Source organism: Dipodomys merriami, unplaced genomic scaffold (genome assembly GCF_024711535.1).
Source record: "Dipodomys merriami isolate MVZ:Mamm:240054 unplaced genomic scaffold, mDipMer1.0.p SCAF_3, whole genome shotgun sequence".
In the NCBI taxonomy this organism is placed as follows: Eukaryota; Metazoa; Chordata; class Mammalia; order Rodentia; family Heteromyidae; genus Dipodomys; species Dipodomys merriami.
The window spans coordinates 55,265,886-55,283,907 of record NW_027204492.1 but is presented as its reverse complement, the minus strand read 5'-3'; the positions used below and the strand labels follow the sequence as shown (position 1 = coordinate 55,283,907).

General features: G+C 38.8%; 1 protein-coding gene across 1 annotated transcript; it reads right to left on the bottom strand.

Annotated features, from left to right (window-relative positions):
* Positions 1–16,937: 16,937 nt before the first annotated feature.
* LOC138839478 (ubiquitin-conjugating enzyme E2 D4-like) lies at positions 16,938–17,712 on the bottom strand. The gene has a single exon (XM_070039052.1). It carries the CDS (start codon positions 17,709–17,711, stop codon positions 16,965–16,967), a length of 747 nt encoding a protein of 248 aa, XP_069895153.1. The 5' UTR covers position 17,712; the 3' UTR covers positions 16,938–16,964.
* Positions 17,713–18,022: the final 310 nt, after the last annotated feature.

The window sequence follows — 18,022 nt, the reverse complement described above, 5'->3', positions numbered from 1 at the left end:
AAATTAATATATTAATTATGATTAATTATAAAATTATAATAGTATCTGATGCTACAAGAGAAATTTGGTAGAATCTAGATTCTCAAGAGATTTCTGGGCTATGGTAATAGTAAAAATTTGCATTGGTTATATGTATTCATGCATCTGTCACAAAAGCATCATCTGTATCCTTTTTATAAACAGTATTGGCTTACTGCGAGGGTGCTATACCACTTGAACTAAGTCTGTATTTCTGCTTTGAGCTGGTTTTTTTTTTAGTCGGTCATGGGGCCTTAACTCTGGGCCTGGGAACTGTACCTCAGCTCTTCAGCTCAAGACTAGCGCTCTACAACTTGAGCCACAGTGCCCCTTGTGGTTTTTTCTGCTTATGTGGTGCTGAGGAATCGAACCCAGGCCATCATGAATGCAACGCAAGCACTCTACCACTGAGCCACCTTCCCAACCCTGAGCTAGTTATTTTTAAGGTCTTGTGCCTTGACAAGCTGTATGCCTTAGCCATAATCTGCCTACTTAGGCTTTCTATCTTACTGGGATCACATCCATATGCCATTATACCTAAGCATTCCCTTGTGGAGGTGGAATCTCATGGACTTTACAGTTCTACCTGGCATGGAACATTAATCTTCCCAATCTCAGCTTTCCACATACTAGGATGATAAGCATTCAATACTGCACCCAGGGGGGGACCAAGATGGCGACGGGGCAGTAGGGAAACGCCACAGCTCTCTCCAACCAAAAAGAGAGTTCGAGTTCCAACGCTTAATCTCCCCAAGAGACCGACAACAACAAAAAGACGAACACTCAGAGAAAAACCAGAGGCGGAGAATAACAAAAAAGAAAGAGGAAAAGAATTTCAAAACAGAGAAAAGCGAAGACCCCTCCCCCAACCTTTACTGGCCGCGCGGCAGCGCGCCAAGCCGCCGGCCAGCCGGCCCGGCGGGGGCTGTGGGAGCCCCAGAGAAACAGCGGAGACACAGGGGGCCACTTTCAGAACATCAGGTACTGGTTTGCAGAACAGCAGATCGCCAGGAACAGAGAAACCTACCAGCCGGGAGTCTCCACGAGGATCCCACCCCCACCCCTCACTCTCCACCCGAGCAGAGAGGCTCCATCCCGCCAAAGCCGCTCGGCATCAGCAGAGTGACAAAAGGACCTGCGGCAGACCACCCGGCCCGCCTGATCGCGATCGCAACGATCCAGCACTCTCCACCCGAGCAGAGAGGTTCCATCCCGCCAAAGCGGCTCGGCGCGACAAAGGGTCCTGTCTGCAGACCACCCGCCCGCCCGATCACGATCGCAACAACCCGGCGGGGTCACTTGGGCCCCAGAGGTACCGAGAAGAAGCTGCCTGAGCGTGGACACTCTCGACCCAACAGCTTCGACAGAGGCAGAGACAGAAAAGAATCACACAGAGCCACCACCGCCCAACCCAGCCCGGATTGCAACAACAACTGACGACCTACACCACACAGAAACAACCAGCTCCAGGGTGAGTACCCCACAGGGGAAGTGTATCCCTCAAGGGAGACCAGAGCTGGAGGGAATCCCCAGACCCTGACCTAGACTCCCTACCCCAGCACCCGGACCACAGGACCCACTAAAACTGGGAACTGTTTGAGAGCTCCACCAGCCCGTGGAGCACACTCAGCTGGCCAGGCTAGAGCAAGAGCACCCCTGGAAGGGAGCTTAAATGCCCAAGCCAGGAACAGCGCCCCTGGGTCAAGACTACCAACAGTAGAAGAAATTTGAACTGTGTCCCCCAGGCTGTATAACCTAGGGGGTATACACATCAGCACAGGCCTAACAAGCGCGCTCCAGGCTGGGGCCGGAACCAAGCCCGGGGATCCGGCGCCTGAACAACACAACCAACTCCTCCCAATTGAAGTAAAAAGCTGAGCATACGCCTCAACAGAGGGGAGAAAACCAGGAAACAACACTCCCCCGGGAAGCACGCCTGTGACAACAAAAGACCTGGAGGCCCAGGACAAGAGAAGCCCAAACTCCACCAAAACTCCACCCATATACCCTAGACTGGGAATTGGGCAACACAGGCTGCCAGCACCTGATAGTAAGCAGGAGCTCAGACTGTTAAGGCGGCTCAGCAATAGAGTGATAGTCTTGGATGTATGAGGCCCTGCATCTGATTCCTCAGCATCACAAAAGCAAAAAGGGTCAGAAGTGGTGCTGTGGCTCAAACGGTAGGGTGCCAGCCTTGAGCTGAAAAGCTGAGGGACAGCACCCAAACCTAGAGTTCAAGCCCACAACCAGCCCAAAACAAATAAACAAAAACACATCAGGAGCCCATAGCAGACTCCAGCATTTGGGAGAGTGCATCCAGAGCATCTGTTCTTCACAAGAGCACCCGTAGGAGCAAACACAAGCAGTCTAGGCTGCTCAACCCTTCCAAAGGCGGGAACTGTCAGCAATCTACAGCAGAGAGCTGAGAATCCTAAGTAAGTCAGAATAGCAGCTGGAAATAGGCTCCCAACAGAACCCAGATCAGGCACAGACTCTCTCTACCAATACAGAATCAGCAACCAAGCAAAGACAGACACACCAAAACAAAATTGAAGAGCAGTCTCCTGAACCTCCATGCGAAAATCACAGAGAAAAATCACAAGGTTTACTACCACCCAGGACAGCAAGCTCACCTCAAAAGCCAGCAGCCACACAGGGGAGAGCCCCAGTGGGAGCAAAGCAGGAATGGAAGACAAAGGCTACTTCCAAGGGTTGCTGGAGGCAATGACTCAAGAAATAAAGCGAGAAATTTATCAGAAATTGAAAGAGCACAAGGATGAACTATCCAAAGAGATACAGGGTATCAAACAAGAGATGCATGCAAAAATAGAAGCTGCACAAACCTCAATAAGAAGTGAGATAAACGCCAAATTAGAGGTAATGCATACCTCATTGAGAGGTGAGATCAGTACTCTGAGAACCAACATTGAATCCATAAAGGGATCCATTTCCTCCATGCAAACCACAATAGAAGCCACTGTCAACAGAGTGAATGAAATGGAAGGTCGAGTGTCAGATACAGAAGACAGAATACACCAACTGGACCAAAAAGTGACAGATATGGAAAAATTACTCAAATTAAACCAAAGGGATATTCAAGAGCAAGCAGATAATGCTAAAAAATTTAACCTTCGCATAATTGGAGTGGACGAAGGTGAGGAATTCCAGAGCAAGGGAATGCAACACCTATTTAACAAGATAATCAATGAAAATTTTCCCCACCTCAAAAACGACCATCTTAACTACATCACAAAAGCTTATCGAACACCCAACAAGCAAGACCCCAGGAGAAACACTTCTAGACACATTATAGTAAAAATGATAGATCTGAATAATAAGGAAACAATCCTGCATGCAGCAAAAATGAAGAAGGAGCTATACTACAATGGGAAAAAAATAAGAATTACTGCAGATCTCTCCACACAAACAATGAATGCAAGAAAAGCCTGGGAAAGCACCATACGAGCCCTGAGAGCCAATAACTGCCAACCCAGACTGATCTACCCGGCAAAGCTAGCATTCACATTTGATGGAGAACTGAAAACTTTTAATAGCAAAGAAAAACTAAATGAATACATAAACATTAAGCCAGCATTACAAAGAATTCTAAGAGGGGGGACACAACCTGAAGAAAGCAGCCAGGAACTGGGGCCTGCCCCAAACAGGCATTACTCAAAGTCTAACTGAGCAAACACAGGAGGAAAGGAAAAAAGAAAAACTTAGGAAAACGGAATGGCAGGGACAACAATGCATCTCTCTATACTTTCTCTTAATATAAATGGGCTGAATTCGCCAATTAAAAGAAAACGAACTGAGGACTGGATAAGAAAACAAGACCCATCCATCTGTTGCCTTCAGGAGACCCACCTCTCAGCCAAACATACAAACAAACTCAGAGTGAAGGGGTGGAAAAGGATTTACCAATCAAACGCCCCCAGTAAGAAAGCAGGTGTAGCTATCCTGATATCTGACAAAATAAACTTTTCATTAAAATCAGTACAGAAAGACAAGGACGGACACTACATATTAATAAAGGGAACAATCCAAGAGGAGGATATAACCATCATCAACTTATATGCCCCAAATATTGGTGCACCCAGATATGTCAAACAAATGCTCTCAAACTTACAGAATAAAATAGATCCCAATACGATAATACTAGGAGACTTTAACACACCACTCTCACCAAAGGACAGGTCTACCAACCAGAGGATTGGCAAAGAAGCTACCGAATTAAGAGAGGCCATACTGCAAGCGGAATTAACTGACATCTACCGAGTATTTCACCCTAAAACAACACAGTACACATTCTTCTCAGCAGCTCATGGAACTTTCTCCAAAATAGACCATATCATAGTTCATGCAAGGAACTTAGGCAAATACAAAGGGATCGACATAATCCCCTGTATCCTATCTGATCACAGTGGAATCAAGCTAGCTCTCAATAACAAAGCATACCGCAGAAATTTCTCCAATACATGGAAATTGAACAGCACACTCCTTAACAATGCCTGGATAACAGAAGAGATCAGAGAAGAAATAAAGCATTTCCTACAACTCAATGAAAATGAAAACACCTCACAAAGAAACTTGTGGGACACAGCAAAAGCAGTCCTGAGGGGCAAATTTATTGCCCTCAGTGCCCACATCAAGAGAATGGAGACAGACCAAGTAAATAATCTCATGTTGCAATTAAAACAGCTAGAAAAACAGGAAAAAATGGAACCTAAAGCTACTAGAAGAAGCCAGATAACCAAATTAAAAGCAGAGATTAACCAATTAGAAAATCAGAAAACCATAACCAAAATAAACCAAACAAAAAGCTGGTTCTTTGAAAAAATAAACAAAATTGGTGGCCCATTGGCTAGATTAATTAAAAAAAGAAGAGAGGAAACCCATATTAATAGGATTAGGGATGCCACGGGAAACATCACCACACGTACCCAAGATATCCAAACAATTCTAACAGACTACTTTCAAAAGCTATACTCTCTAAAGGAAGAAAATCGGGCAGAAATGGATGCATTTTTAGAGAAATACAAGTTGCCCAAACTGAGCAAAGAAGAAGTTAACCAATTAAATAAGCCAATATCCTATAATGAGATACAGGAAGCTATCAAAAGTCTTCCAACAAAAAAAAGCCCAGGACCAGATGGATTCACAGCAGAATTCTATAAGACCTTTAAACAAGAACTAATACCCATACTCCTCAAGCTCTTCAGAGAAACAGAGAAGGAAGGAGCTATCCCAAACTCATTCTACGAAGCCAATATCACACTCATCCCCAAACCAGGCAAAGACCCAACCAAAAAGGAGAATTACAGGCCAATCTCCTTGATGAACACAGATGCAAAGATCCTTAACAAGATTCTAGCTAACAGAATCCAGAAACACATAAAAAAAATAATTCACTATGACCAGGTAGGCTTCATCCCAGAGACACAGGGATGGTTTAACATACGTAAGTCAATAAATGTAATCCAACATATCAACAGAGCCAAGGTCAAGAATCACATGATTATCGCTACAGATGCAGAAAAGGCCTTTGACAAAATTCAACATTCATTCATGCTAAAAGCTCTGGAGAAAATAGGAATAGAAGGAACATTTCTAAAAACAATAAAAGCCATTTATGACAGACCAATAGCCAATATTATACTTAATGGGGAAAAGCTACAACCAATTCTCCTAAAATCAGGAACAAGGCAAGGATGCCCACTGTCTCCACTCCTCTTCAATATAGTCCTAGAACCCTTAGCCAGGGCAATAAGGCAAGAAAAAGACATTAAAGGGATCCGCATAGGAAAAGAAGAAGTTAAACTATCCCTTTTTGCAGACGACATGATACTATACCTCCACGATCCCAAAAACTCCATCCCCAAACTCTTAGAAATCATAAATCACTTTGGCAAAATAGCAGGATACAAAATAAACCCACAAAAATCAGTTGCCTTCCTATACACTGATAATGTACAGGAAGAGAGGGAAATAAAGGGAGCAACCCCATTCACAATAACCTCCCGAAAAATAAAATATTTAGGAATTAACCTAACCAAAGATGTAAAAGAACTATTTAATGAGAACTATAAAAAGTTAAAGAAAGAAATTGCAGAAGACACCAGGAAATGGAAAGACCTCCCATGCTCCTGGATAGGCCGACTTAATATAGTAAAGATGGTAATACTTCCAAAACTAATATACAAATTCAACGCAATTCCTATTAAAATCCCAATGACGTACATCACTGAAATACAGAAAACAGTCCAAAAATTCATATGGAACAACAAAAGACCTAGAATAGCCAAAACAATTCTAGGGGATAAAGACAATATGGGAGGGCTATCCATGCCGAACTTCAAACTCTACTACAGAGCTATAATAACAAAGACAGCATGGTACTGGCACAAAAACAGACCCGAAGACCAATGGAACAGAATAGAAGATCCAGAAATAAATCCACAGGCCTACAGCCAGCTGATATTCGACAAAGGAGCCAAAGACATACAATGGAAGAAACACAGCCTCTTCAACCGCTGGTGCTGGGAAAACTGGGCAGCCACATGCAGAAAACTAAAAGTGGACCCCAGCCTATCACCATGCACCAACATCAACTCAAAATGGATTAAAGACCTTAACATTAAACCTGAATCTCTGAAACTACTGCAGGACAGAGTAGGAGAGACACTTGAACTAATAGGCACAGGAAGGAACTTCCTGAACAGAGTCCCAGGGTCACAACAAATTGGAGAGAGACTCGACAAATGGGACTACCTTAAAATAAAAAGCTTCTGCACAGATAAAGCTATCGCAACCAAGCTAGAAAGACAACCAACTAATTGGGAAAAAATATTTACCAGCAATATATCAGACAAGGGGTTAACATCCTGTATATACAGGGAACTCAAGAAACTAATCCCTCCCAAACCCAACACACCAATTACTAAATGGGCAAGGGAACTAAAGAGGGACTTCTCAAATGAAGAAATAAAAATGGCAAAGAAACACATGAGGAAATGTTCATCATCCCTGGTGGTGAAGGAAATGCAAATAAAGACAACCCTGAGATACCACCTTACCCCAGTCAGAATGTCCCACATCCACAAATCAGCCAACGACAAATGCTGGAGGGGATGTGGAGAACGAGGAACGCTATTACACTGCTGGTGGGAATGTACACTCATACAACCACTTTGGAAAGCAGTCTGGAGGGTCCTTAGAAAGCTAAAGATTGACCTCCCTTACGACCCAGTCATACCACTTCTAGGCATCTACCCTGAACAACAGGAACCAACATACAAGGACACGTGCACCTCCATGTTTATTGCAGCACAGTTCGCAATAGCTAGGATATGGAAACAACCTAGATGCCCCACCACAGATGAATGGATCCAAAAATTGTGGTATCTATACACAATGGAATATTATGCAGCCATTAGAAATGACAAAATAATGGCATTTGCAGGGAAATGGATGGAGCTAGAAGGAATCATGTTGAGCGAGGTAAGCCAAGAACGAAGAGACAAACAGTACATGGTCTCCCTGATAAGTGGATGATGAATCCAAAATGTTAGGTGATATGACAAAACTAACAGGACTTAAGAAACAAAGAACTCCCACTCATCTGGTTGAACCACTACTAAATATCCCCATGCTGCTGATCACATATATGGTATATAACATATGAGTACCGTTATATATTACAGACTGTGATAGACAATTTGCTCCAGGAAAGTTAGAATGAACTTGTGACTTTAAATGAGCATCATTATTCCACAATACTGTGAATTTCCGGAAATTAAGTAATCACTTAATCACGATCAAAAAAAAAAAAAAAAAGAACCTTGGGGAAGGGAGGGAGGGAGGGGATGGTAGGGGGGAAACAATGGAGGGGGTAACAATGTTCAAGAGGAAGTGGAAGTGTACTCATTACCTCACTCATGTAACTGTAACCCTCTGTATAGTATCTCTACAATAAAAAAAATTAAAAAAAAAAAAATAAAAACCTGGAGTTTGAACTCAAAAAAAAAAAAAAAAAAAAAATACTGCACCCAGCTGTGGTTGGAGTAACTCATGAACTTTTCTACCAGGTCTAGCCTTAAAGCACAATCCTCAATTCTCAACTTCTTAAGTAGCTAGATATATAAGCAAGCATTCCTAACATCTGTCTCATTTGTATTCTTGCTATATTTGTATTTCACTCTATGTAAATACACATACAGATATACCACACACACGCACATGCACACAGAATGCATTGCTTTCAGTAAAAAATGCAAACCATGAAGACTTGGAAAGGTTGCAATAGACTAATGTTGCCTCTGTATTAATATTCCTGTAATCCATTGAGAGGTTTCATATACCTGTAATATCTGAGTTGCTATTCACTGACAGAAAGTTCCTGCTGTGTCTGGCCTCAGTCCCTCCTGCTGTTGGAAATTTACTCTCTCCTCTTAACCCCCTTTTCCCTGGGAAAAGAATATCCATGGGGACAAAAATGTGAAATAAAGAATCAGAACAAAATTATTGATAAAAGACAAAAACCTCTTGTTAAAGAAAAACCCCAGACAAAGGCTAACCAGAAGTCAGCCTTTGTCCTTTCTCCATTCTTACTAAAAAGCAAAAGAGTATCTGTCCCTCACTCAAGTTTACAAAGCTGGCAGCTTTGCAGAAGACTACTGACAACTTTGAGGCTTATCATCAGCTGCACTGAGTTGTTGTATTACTCAGAAGCTTATAATAAAAATACTTTCTGTAATAGTGTCAACAGCATTGATAATATTGGTCATGCTGACCAAGTCAAGATTATGTTTTGCCTATGCTCCTGTGACTCAAGGCTATGTTTTTGCTGTTTTGTTTCTGTAACCTTGCTAGCTTACCTCAGTAACAGGGCCTTAAGACCACCAATTAACGACCACCACCATGTGGGCCCATTATTGCAAATTATTAGATATGATATTTACCATAAAGAACAAGTGAATTTAAAGGTCATATAACTTTAACCAATGAAAATGTGCCAAACCTGCTTTACTTGGCTTATCTATGTAATTCTATGTAACCTACACCTTAAAAACCCCAGCTTGAGGACTGCTCAGGGTTGCAGTCACAGCTCCAGAGTCTGTGCTATGACCCTGGCTGGTCAGCTATCCACTTCCCCCAATAAATTCATCTTTTTCATGAGACTTTCTCTGCCTGTTGTACTCTGGTAGGACGTGGAATCCCCACCAGAAGGGACATGGAATACCCCCCTCCCGACCCGGTAACATACCTCACACCTATTATATCCATATCCAACCAATATATTCCTACAATAATGTTATCAATGCATTTATCATATAATAAAACTTTTTCAGCTAAATACTGTATTTTTGTCTCAGACATTTTCATTGATTTATATCTAGGTGGACACTTTCTGAACAAGAACCACATTTTCCCTTGATTTCCATTGATCATTATAAACTTTTCCATAGCTTCATTTCAAACTGTCATTCAAGTATATTACCAAACAAATCATTGAACTAGTATGTAGAGCTAACTATGATAATAGTAAATTGCACATCCTTATCATTTATAATTATAATTATTTTAAATAATAATCATGTAAGGATAATATATTTACACTGTTTATATATATATATATTATATTTCAAGTAATAAAACCTTGTAAATTTGGGTATTTAAATTAATTATTTATATATATGAGGACTCTGTGCCTTTCCTTATGTGGTGCAATAAATCTACATTTTGAAGTGAAGTAAATGAACACTATTATTTTTCATGCTATTCTTATATACATTTGAAAATATCTCCACAAAATGTTTCAGTGGCTCAACATCAGTGATGATCATGATGCTTCTCAGACAATTCCTTCATAATTTGTCATTCATTTTGAGATGCATTTTTCCAGAAGCAGTGCTTAATTGCTTCATAAACTGAATAATTTAGAAATGCAAATTATTACAGAAAGCAAACAAGTATGTGTACATTAATTTCTTTGTTATTACCATCTGCACATGATGAAAATTGACATAGAAAATATATTTTATATCAATTCATGAAATATCTACATATATGTCTGTAGTGGGTATCTGTGGTGTGCATGCATTTGTACATTTGTTCTTTCATTTTATTTTTATGGTTGATGCCATTTGGAAAGTTACTCCAGTATTAGTCCAAGTATATTTTTTCATGTTATTTTTGTCTAGTAGTGTTTTACTGTATAGAAATGTTGAAAGTGTATAGAGAGTATATAAAGAGTAATTAGTGATGGACATTTCTCTCTCTCTCTCTCTCTCTCTCTCTCTCTCTCTCTCTCTCTCTCTCTCTCTCTCTCTCTCTCTCTCTCTCTCTCTCTCTCTCTCTCTCTCTCTTTCTCTCTCTCTCTCTCTCTCTCTCTTTCTCTCTCTCTCCTCTCTTTCGCTTTCCTGTACTAGGGTTTGATGCAAGGCTTGTGCACTGTCCTTTAGCTTTTTTTCTGAAGGCTGATGTTCTACTACTTGAACCACAGTTCTACTTTCAGATTTTTGTGGTTAATTGGAGATAAGCCTCTCATGATCAAGATGTCTTAAAAACGCAATCTTCTAGCTCAACATTCTGAGAATCTAAGACTATAGGCAAGACTCAACCAGTGCCTGGTTCTATTATTTTTATGTTTACAAAAATGCAATGCAACTGGGTGAGTGAGTTTGAACAGAGTACATTATGCTCATACATACAATGGAAGTGTTGTGATGATATTTAATACTACTTACAAATTGCTATATGGTGACAAAAAGAAAATTAAAAAATCAAAGTTGTAATACATATCATTTATGCATAAATCTTTGTATATATGTGTGGTTGTATGTATAAAATAATTCCTCATAAAAAAGCAAGTTCTTGTGTAAAATAGAACAGGGATTTAATATTCAGAATGATTTTGTAATATTCCTAACAGTGGAAAAAAATTATTTACATTTCTTTTTATAGTAAATTGAAACAATTTTATCAATCTTGATGGCACTGTATATTTTCAAGCCTCTCAATTTCAATTTGACTGCAAAATAATAAAACCTTATTATTGCTCTAACTTGGTTTTAAAAATTATGAATGAGTCTGACCATGTTTATTGGCCACTTATATTTCTTTGCATACACACACACACACACACACACACACACACACACACACACACACACACACACACACACATTTTCCTGTTGGGGACTTGACTTCTGTCTTCTCAGTGCATTTTAGAATTTTTAAAGATGTTTATATTTCATGTTACCTAACTCTGTAACAAATTGTCTCTCCATATTTATGCCAAATTATGACAAAGTCTGTATTTGTTGGTAATGGTAAATATTAAACAACCCTGCTTTTACCCAGTAAGGCATATTTTGCTGCATATTCTTTAGTATTTACTACTTAAGAGAGGAGATAAAATAAATTGTTCCTAATTCTACTTAAATATATACTGTGTTGAAGCAAATGTTTGTCATGTTTTAGTAAGTATAACAGTTTATATATAAGATGTACATGTTTATATGTATGCATATATGTGTAAATCTTAAGTACATTTGCTTTGTGTATAATTGAAACTATTGTGCATGCTATAGTTTCTATATCTACAGTTTTGATTATCTTTATTTGCAAATGTTATATCTGCAAATTCTTCATAATGTCTTATTTCAAAGTCTTCTTTTCACTTTTTAAATTCTATTTGATTTCATTAATCAGTGAGCACATTATTCTTTAGTGTTCTATCAGAGAAAAGTTACAATTCTTCATCTATTTATCTGGGGAAACAATAAACTTTCAAATTAATTTTTTTGTTGCACACATTCTTTTTATTAAACAGTAAATTGAATGTGTTTTTATTCCAAATTCATGAGACCACTAAATCATGTTTACCATTTTTGGCTTAAAGATTTCTATTTCCCCTCTAGCAAATCCAAAACTGAGACACAGAAGCACCACAACCCTCCAGTTTTGTGAAATGGGTTTTGAAAAGCAACCTCTATCTTTAGGTACCAATTCAGAATGGCTTTTATAGATAACTGGTATGAAAAATACGAGGAACAGAAGTCTGAACTAGTGATTTTAGTACTCTAAATAGAGAAGAAGTTTGGTTTTCCCATTTTTAATGCCAGACATTGAGCCAAATTTGAATCTTAGAAATTTTAAGTAGCTCATACAGGATCACATGGCTAAGACAAAGCAGTAAGATTAGCATTGTGTTTTCCTGTAAAACTGTAAATGTGCCTCTTTTTGTCATATAAGTTTAATGTAATGTTTACATTTCTTAGTAAAACTGAAGATACACAGGGACAATATGAAATATATTTAAAATAATAACTTTGGAAAAATATTAGTAAATATACAATCATTCTGGTTTTGGTAATACTCAAAATAGAAACCCATATTAAATATTTAGTCTATATAAACTCTTGGCCTAGTTCTATCATAGTGCCTTTATAATTATGCATTCAAAATTCTAAGATCCTCATGAAAAGGAAAGCAATCTTTTGTTATACATATTTATTTTAAAATGTTCTTTTCTTATACAGCTATATTAAATTTTACTATTTATTAAGTTCTCATTCAAACAAATTCTTTTTCAGTGAAATAAATAGTAGAGTGACAAATTGAGGTTGTTCTAATATCTTACACAGATTATTTTATATATCCTACAGTAAAAGACTAATTTTTAAAACAGCTCATGTAATGACACTTGCTGACTTTTCACTAGATGGTAATATCATTGCTCATAATGGAAAAATAAACACTTCTATATATGTATACTATTGGAGAAAATAATCTCATGACAAAATTTAAGTATATTTTCTATAAGGATATTTTAATCCATCATTTGAATTTGTGATGAAAAAATATCGAGAAGATGGCTCTAGATTCCTTCCTGCCTCCCCATTGAGTATCTATGTTTTGTACCACATAATCTCTTTCTTTTCCATATATATATATATATATATATATATATATATATATATATCCTAATATACTTTTGTGTCAATCTTTCCAACTGAAATTTCTGAATAACTTCCTGAAACACCTCTCACTGTATTTTAGGCTCACAGCAACCCAGTTTCTGCACATTAGAGTGATCATTTATTTTTTTTAATTTAATTTTATTTTATTTGTGAACATACTGTACAGAGGAGTTACAATTACATGGGCTGGATAATGCGTACATTTCTTACCAAGCATTGCAGCCTCCTCCTTTGTTTACCCTTCACATCCCTTCCCAGCCTAGAGTGATCATTTATAACTATAAATCTGAGATCTGTTTGCCTGTGACTCCTGACTGTAATACTACTCAGCTGAATGATATTTGAGGATTAGAAGTTAGAAGCCAATCTAAGGAGGAAAATCTGTGAGACTTTTATTTGTTATTAACCAACAAAAAATACAGTAGCGGAACTGTGGTTCAAGTACTAACACACCAACCTTGGATGAAAAAGTTAAGGGACAGTGTCCAGGCCTTAAGTTTGAATGCTGGCACTATATATAAATGTAATCTAAATAGCATATATGATGATATATGAATGGCATATATGACTTTTTATAAACAAGAAATACTTTTTTCATATATCTAACCAAAACTAGGTATAAGCATTTATGCACAAATTAACTTGGTATAATATTTTGCTGTTTAAATATTAATGTTGTTCAGTTTCTAACTAGTGTTTTTCTACTATCGCTTAGGCATTTATTTTTAAAGTTCACACTTACAGGTAGAAAACAGAAGCTAAAGTTCTGTTATGAGCCACAACATTTTAATTTAAATAATAGACCTTTTTATATCATTTTGAATACTCAGCTATTTTTGTTTTATTCAAGAAGATTTGATACAATGCTTAGGAAAGTGCTTCTATTTTCATGAGATACAAACAGTTTTAAATAGACATGGTTGTGGCATATCTGAAGAAGTTTTACTAATGACCAGTACATAATTTTCTCATACAGGTGGCATTGTGACTACTCTAGTAGTACCCATTGAATTAGATCTGCGTCACTGTCTTCTAGACAATCATCACCTTAATTATTTTAAGAAGTATTAGTGAATCATCAAAAGCTGTTTGATTAATATTATCATCAAGTCATTAAAGTCCTCAGACTCCACTTCATAAAAGAAATTTCATAAAATTAGAGTACTGTAAAATAAAGTTCTCAGTTGTATAGAAGCGAAATAGTTCACTTCAGAAAATATAATATAAAAATGCATTAAAAACTGGACATAAAATTTTCCTATGAAATCTAGGGACTCTCAATTAAATTAAGTGAGCATAAGATGTAGAATACTGATGGAGGTTAGCAAGTGCAAACTTTAGAATAAATTTCTAGTGTTTTATTAAAACTTTCTGATTTTGCAGTTAAATAAACTATCATACAGAAAGTATAATCATTGGTTTATACTGACATAATATATTCTCCTGCTTCAGTAATCAATGATCTTTTCATTGCATCATCTTTCCTTTATGTCTTGAGGAAGTTTATTGGTAGTATCACTTCATATAACTTCATTTAGTTTTTTCATAAAATGCCAGGCTATCCATGAAAATGGTGACCAAAGTTCAGTAAGTTAGTTTCTCTAAATTAATGAAGGCTTTGTTAAAAGAGTATAAGGGGCCAGGCACTGGTGGCTCATGCCTATAATTCTAGATACTTAGGAGCCTGAGATCTGAAGATGGTGGTTTAAAGCCAACCTGGGCAGGAAAGTCTGTGAAACTCTTATCTACAATAAACCATCAGAAAACCAGAAGTGGTGGTGTGACTCAAGTGGTAGAATGCTAGCCTTGACCTGAAGAGCTCAGGGACAGTTCTCAGGCTCATAGTTCAAGCCCCATGACCGACAAAAAAAGAGAGAGATTTTTAAAAATTTATTATCCTTAAATTTATAAGAAGAAATTGTCCTAGGCTGCTATCATTGAATTACAAAAAATGTAGGAATCCTCTTAAGGAGATTCTATTATGTGTATATTAGGAAAGTAAAGATCCATTTTTCATTTTATTAATATAGATTATACTTTGGATTCTGTTGATTGGAGAATGACTTTTATACAAGTAGTGACTAAATAAAGCCTAATGAATATATGTATGCCATCTTTGAACTTGTGAGTATATACTATTTTTATGAGTTAATAATTGAAATATTAAGCATATCAAAATCAGGTAAAGATCAATGGGAAATGAAATTTACCTCAAATTTGCATGAAATTTCTATCTTTAATGAATTTGAATCCCTTTAAAAATCTCGTGACAGCTGGGCACCAGTGGCTCATGCCTATAATATTAGTTACTAAGGAATCTGGTGTCTGAGTGTCACCGTTAGAAGCCAGCCTGGGCAGGAAAGATGGTGAGACGTTGATCTCCAATTAACCACCAAAAAGACAGAAGTGGCACTTTGTATTAAGTGTTAGAACAGTAGTCCTGAGCCAAAAAGCTCAGAGACACTGCCAAGGCCCTGAATTCAAGCCCTAGGGCCAGCATACACACACCCACACCCACCCACCCCCCCCACACACACAAAACACACACACACACACACACACATATATATCAAGTGATTAAAAAAATCCATGCAGGCAATGCTCCAAAAGCCAAATGTTCCATTCACACATTTATGGAATCTGCATATCTACATATACATGTAAATATATATTTACATATTTGTTAGGATAAGGGAAGGGAGGAAAGGGATTAAAAATGGAGGACTATGGCATAGAAATCTTGGTGAGAGCCATAGGTCTTAGGACGATGTACTGAGAAACTGCAATAGAGAGTCATTGTGATTAAAATATAATATATACATTACATAATGTGGCACAAAGTGGTAGAGTGCTAGCCCAGACCATGAGTTCAAGCCCAATGACAAAAAAAATAAATATATTGGAACTGTATTAGAATGGAGTACAGAAGAGTGATAGAGGGGAAGATTTTTGATTCTGACACATCATATGAATGTATGTAAATGCCATAATGAAGACTCTTGTTGTAAAAACCAGTATATGCTAATAAAAAGCTTCAAAAACCCCTTTAAAGCCGGGCGCTGGTGGCTCACGCCTGTAATCCTAGCTACTCAGGAGGCTGAGATCTGAGGATCGCGGTTCAAAGCCAGCCCGGGCTGGAAAGACCGTGAGACTCCTATCTCCAATAAACCACCAGAAAACCGGAAGTGGCGCTGTAGCTCAAGTGGTAAGCGCTCGCCTTGAGCTGAAGAGCTGAGGGACAGCTCCCAGGTCCAGAGGTCAAGCCCCACGACCAACAAAAAAAAAAAAAAAAAAAAAAAAAAAAAAAAAAACCCTTTAAAATATTAAAGATTCCTGTGAATAAACCCAGTGTTTTTCTTTGTATTCTTCATTCAACCTTCCTGAAGTATTGTCACATCAAGTACTTTCCCAAGAGCGCCAGGCATGGTATCACCAGCGTGTAATCCCATAATTTACATGCCCTAAGCCAGAGGATCTCTACTTGAAAGCAAATCTGGGTTACATAGCAAAGAAATTTTTTTTAAATAGTTGTTTTCAAATGTTTAGTGGAACTATTCTCTTCTTGTTCTTGATCTGTTTTCTTATTCTAAATCAATAAAGGTTTTTATTAGTAAATACTAAACAAAGTGTATTTTATGCTCTTTCCAATAAATACACTCTATTATCCCACAAATTTTTTGCCAATCTTTCCCATCACCTTCCACTATTTGGTCATTACTATCTTTCCTGCCACTTCCATCCCCTCTACTCCTATGCCTTCTTAGTTTCTCCCATATATTCCTCCACATACTTTAGTCTCAGTATGAAAGGGTAAGTTGGGCCCAGAAGTATGGGGAAGCATTACTTCATAAAAAAGACAAACAATTAGTTAAGTGCCAACTTTATTTTCATGAAACTAATTGAATTCTCAAATTTTACAATTTATTTAGGCTCTTAGTGCAGAGGAATTTTGGGTTGATATCACATGGCATATTTCCCCGTCCACTCCCGAGCCGTTTTGTTAAATGTCATCCTGTCGCTATGGAATATCCTCGCAATTTCAGGAACCAAAGGATCAACAGGGTTGGGGTAGCACAGCAAGGAGCAGATGGACAGCAATATTTTGGAGACCGTCAGTGCCGGCGACCATTCAGAACCCAGGATGTCTAGAGAGATGCTCCCTGTACTGCTGATGTTCGGATGGTAAATTTCTGTGATGAATGCGACCTTAGGTGGCTTGAACGGGTAATCATGCGGAAACTCAATAGAGAGGAAGAAGACTCCTCCCTGGTAAGGGCTATCCTCAGGCCCTATGATGGTGGCTTGCCAGTGAAATATATCTTCTGCCACTGGGCCTGCAGAGCACAGGGTCGGGGGGTCTTGAGACAACTCCAGGAGCTCACACTGAATACGCTTCATAGCAAGGGATCCGAAGGTGTTTCCTCCACTCTTCGGAGTTGACTCTAGGTTATTTTCAGAGTCACTGGTGACAGCAGGCTGCGAAGAGCTCACAGACTCCAGGTTAGCAGACAGAGGGTCGATGACCACAGACATTGTCCCATTTTCAGAGGAGTCCATCAGGCCAGAAGATACTTGTGGCTCCAAATTACCTGGAGGTGGCCGGGCATGAGCCAAGGTCTGGTTCTGCTGAGAGTCACCACTGGCAGGGTCTCCTGACGCTTCTGCCTGAAGCATTTCTCCTGGGCCAGAGGCTCCAGAGGCGGACATCTGAGGCCTGATCTGGACCGACCGACAATCAGGAAGCTCTGAGAACAGTGGTTACCATGGGAATGGCCGTTGGCAGTTACCCTGAGTGCCATTGGTGGGCACGCGCTGTCACCTATGGCTACAAGTCATCGAATGGAGTTTGCGTCATGATGAGGGTCACTTGGGGTTACCATATAGTCACGTGGATACGCATGAGAGGAGTGGGGAATCATGTTGGTCGGCTAGTATGATGTGGGGTTGAAGTGAGGGGTGGTGTGGGAGAAGCACTGGGGCCACAGGGGTCAAGTGGAAGGTAGTGTGGAAGAAGCATG

Coding starts and splice junctions, on each gene's coding strand:
- LOC138839478 (XM_070039052.1), bottom strand. CDS start 17,711: ATGTCCGCCTCTGGAGCCTCTGGCCCAGGAGAAATGCTTCAGGCAGAA.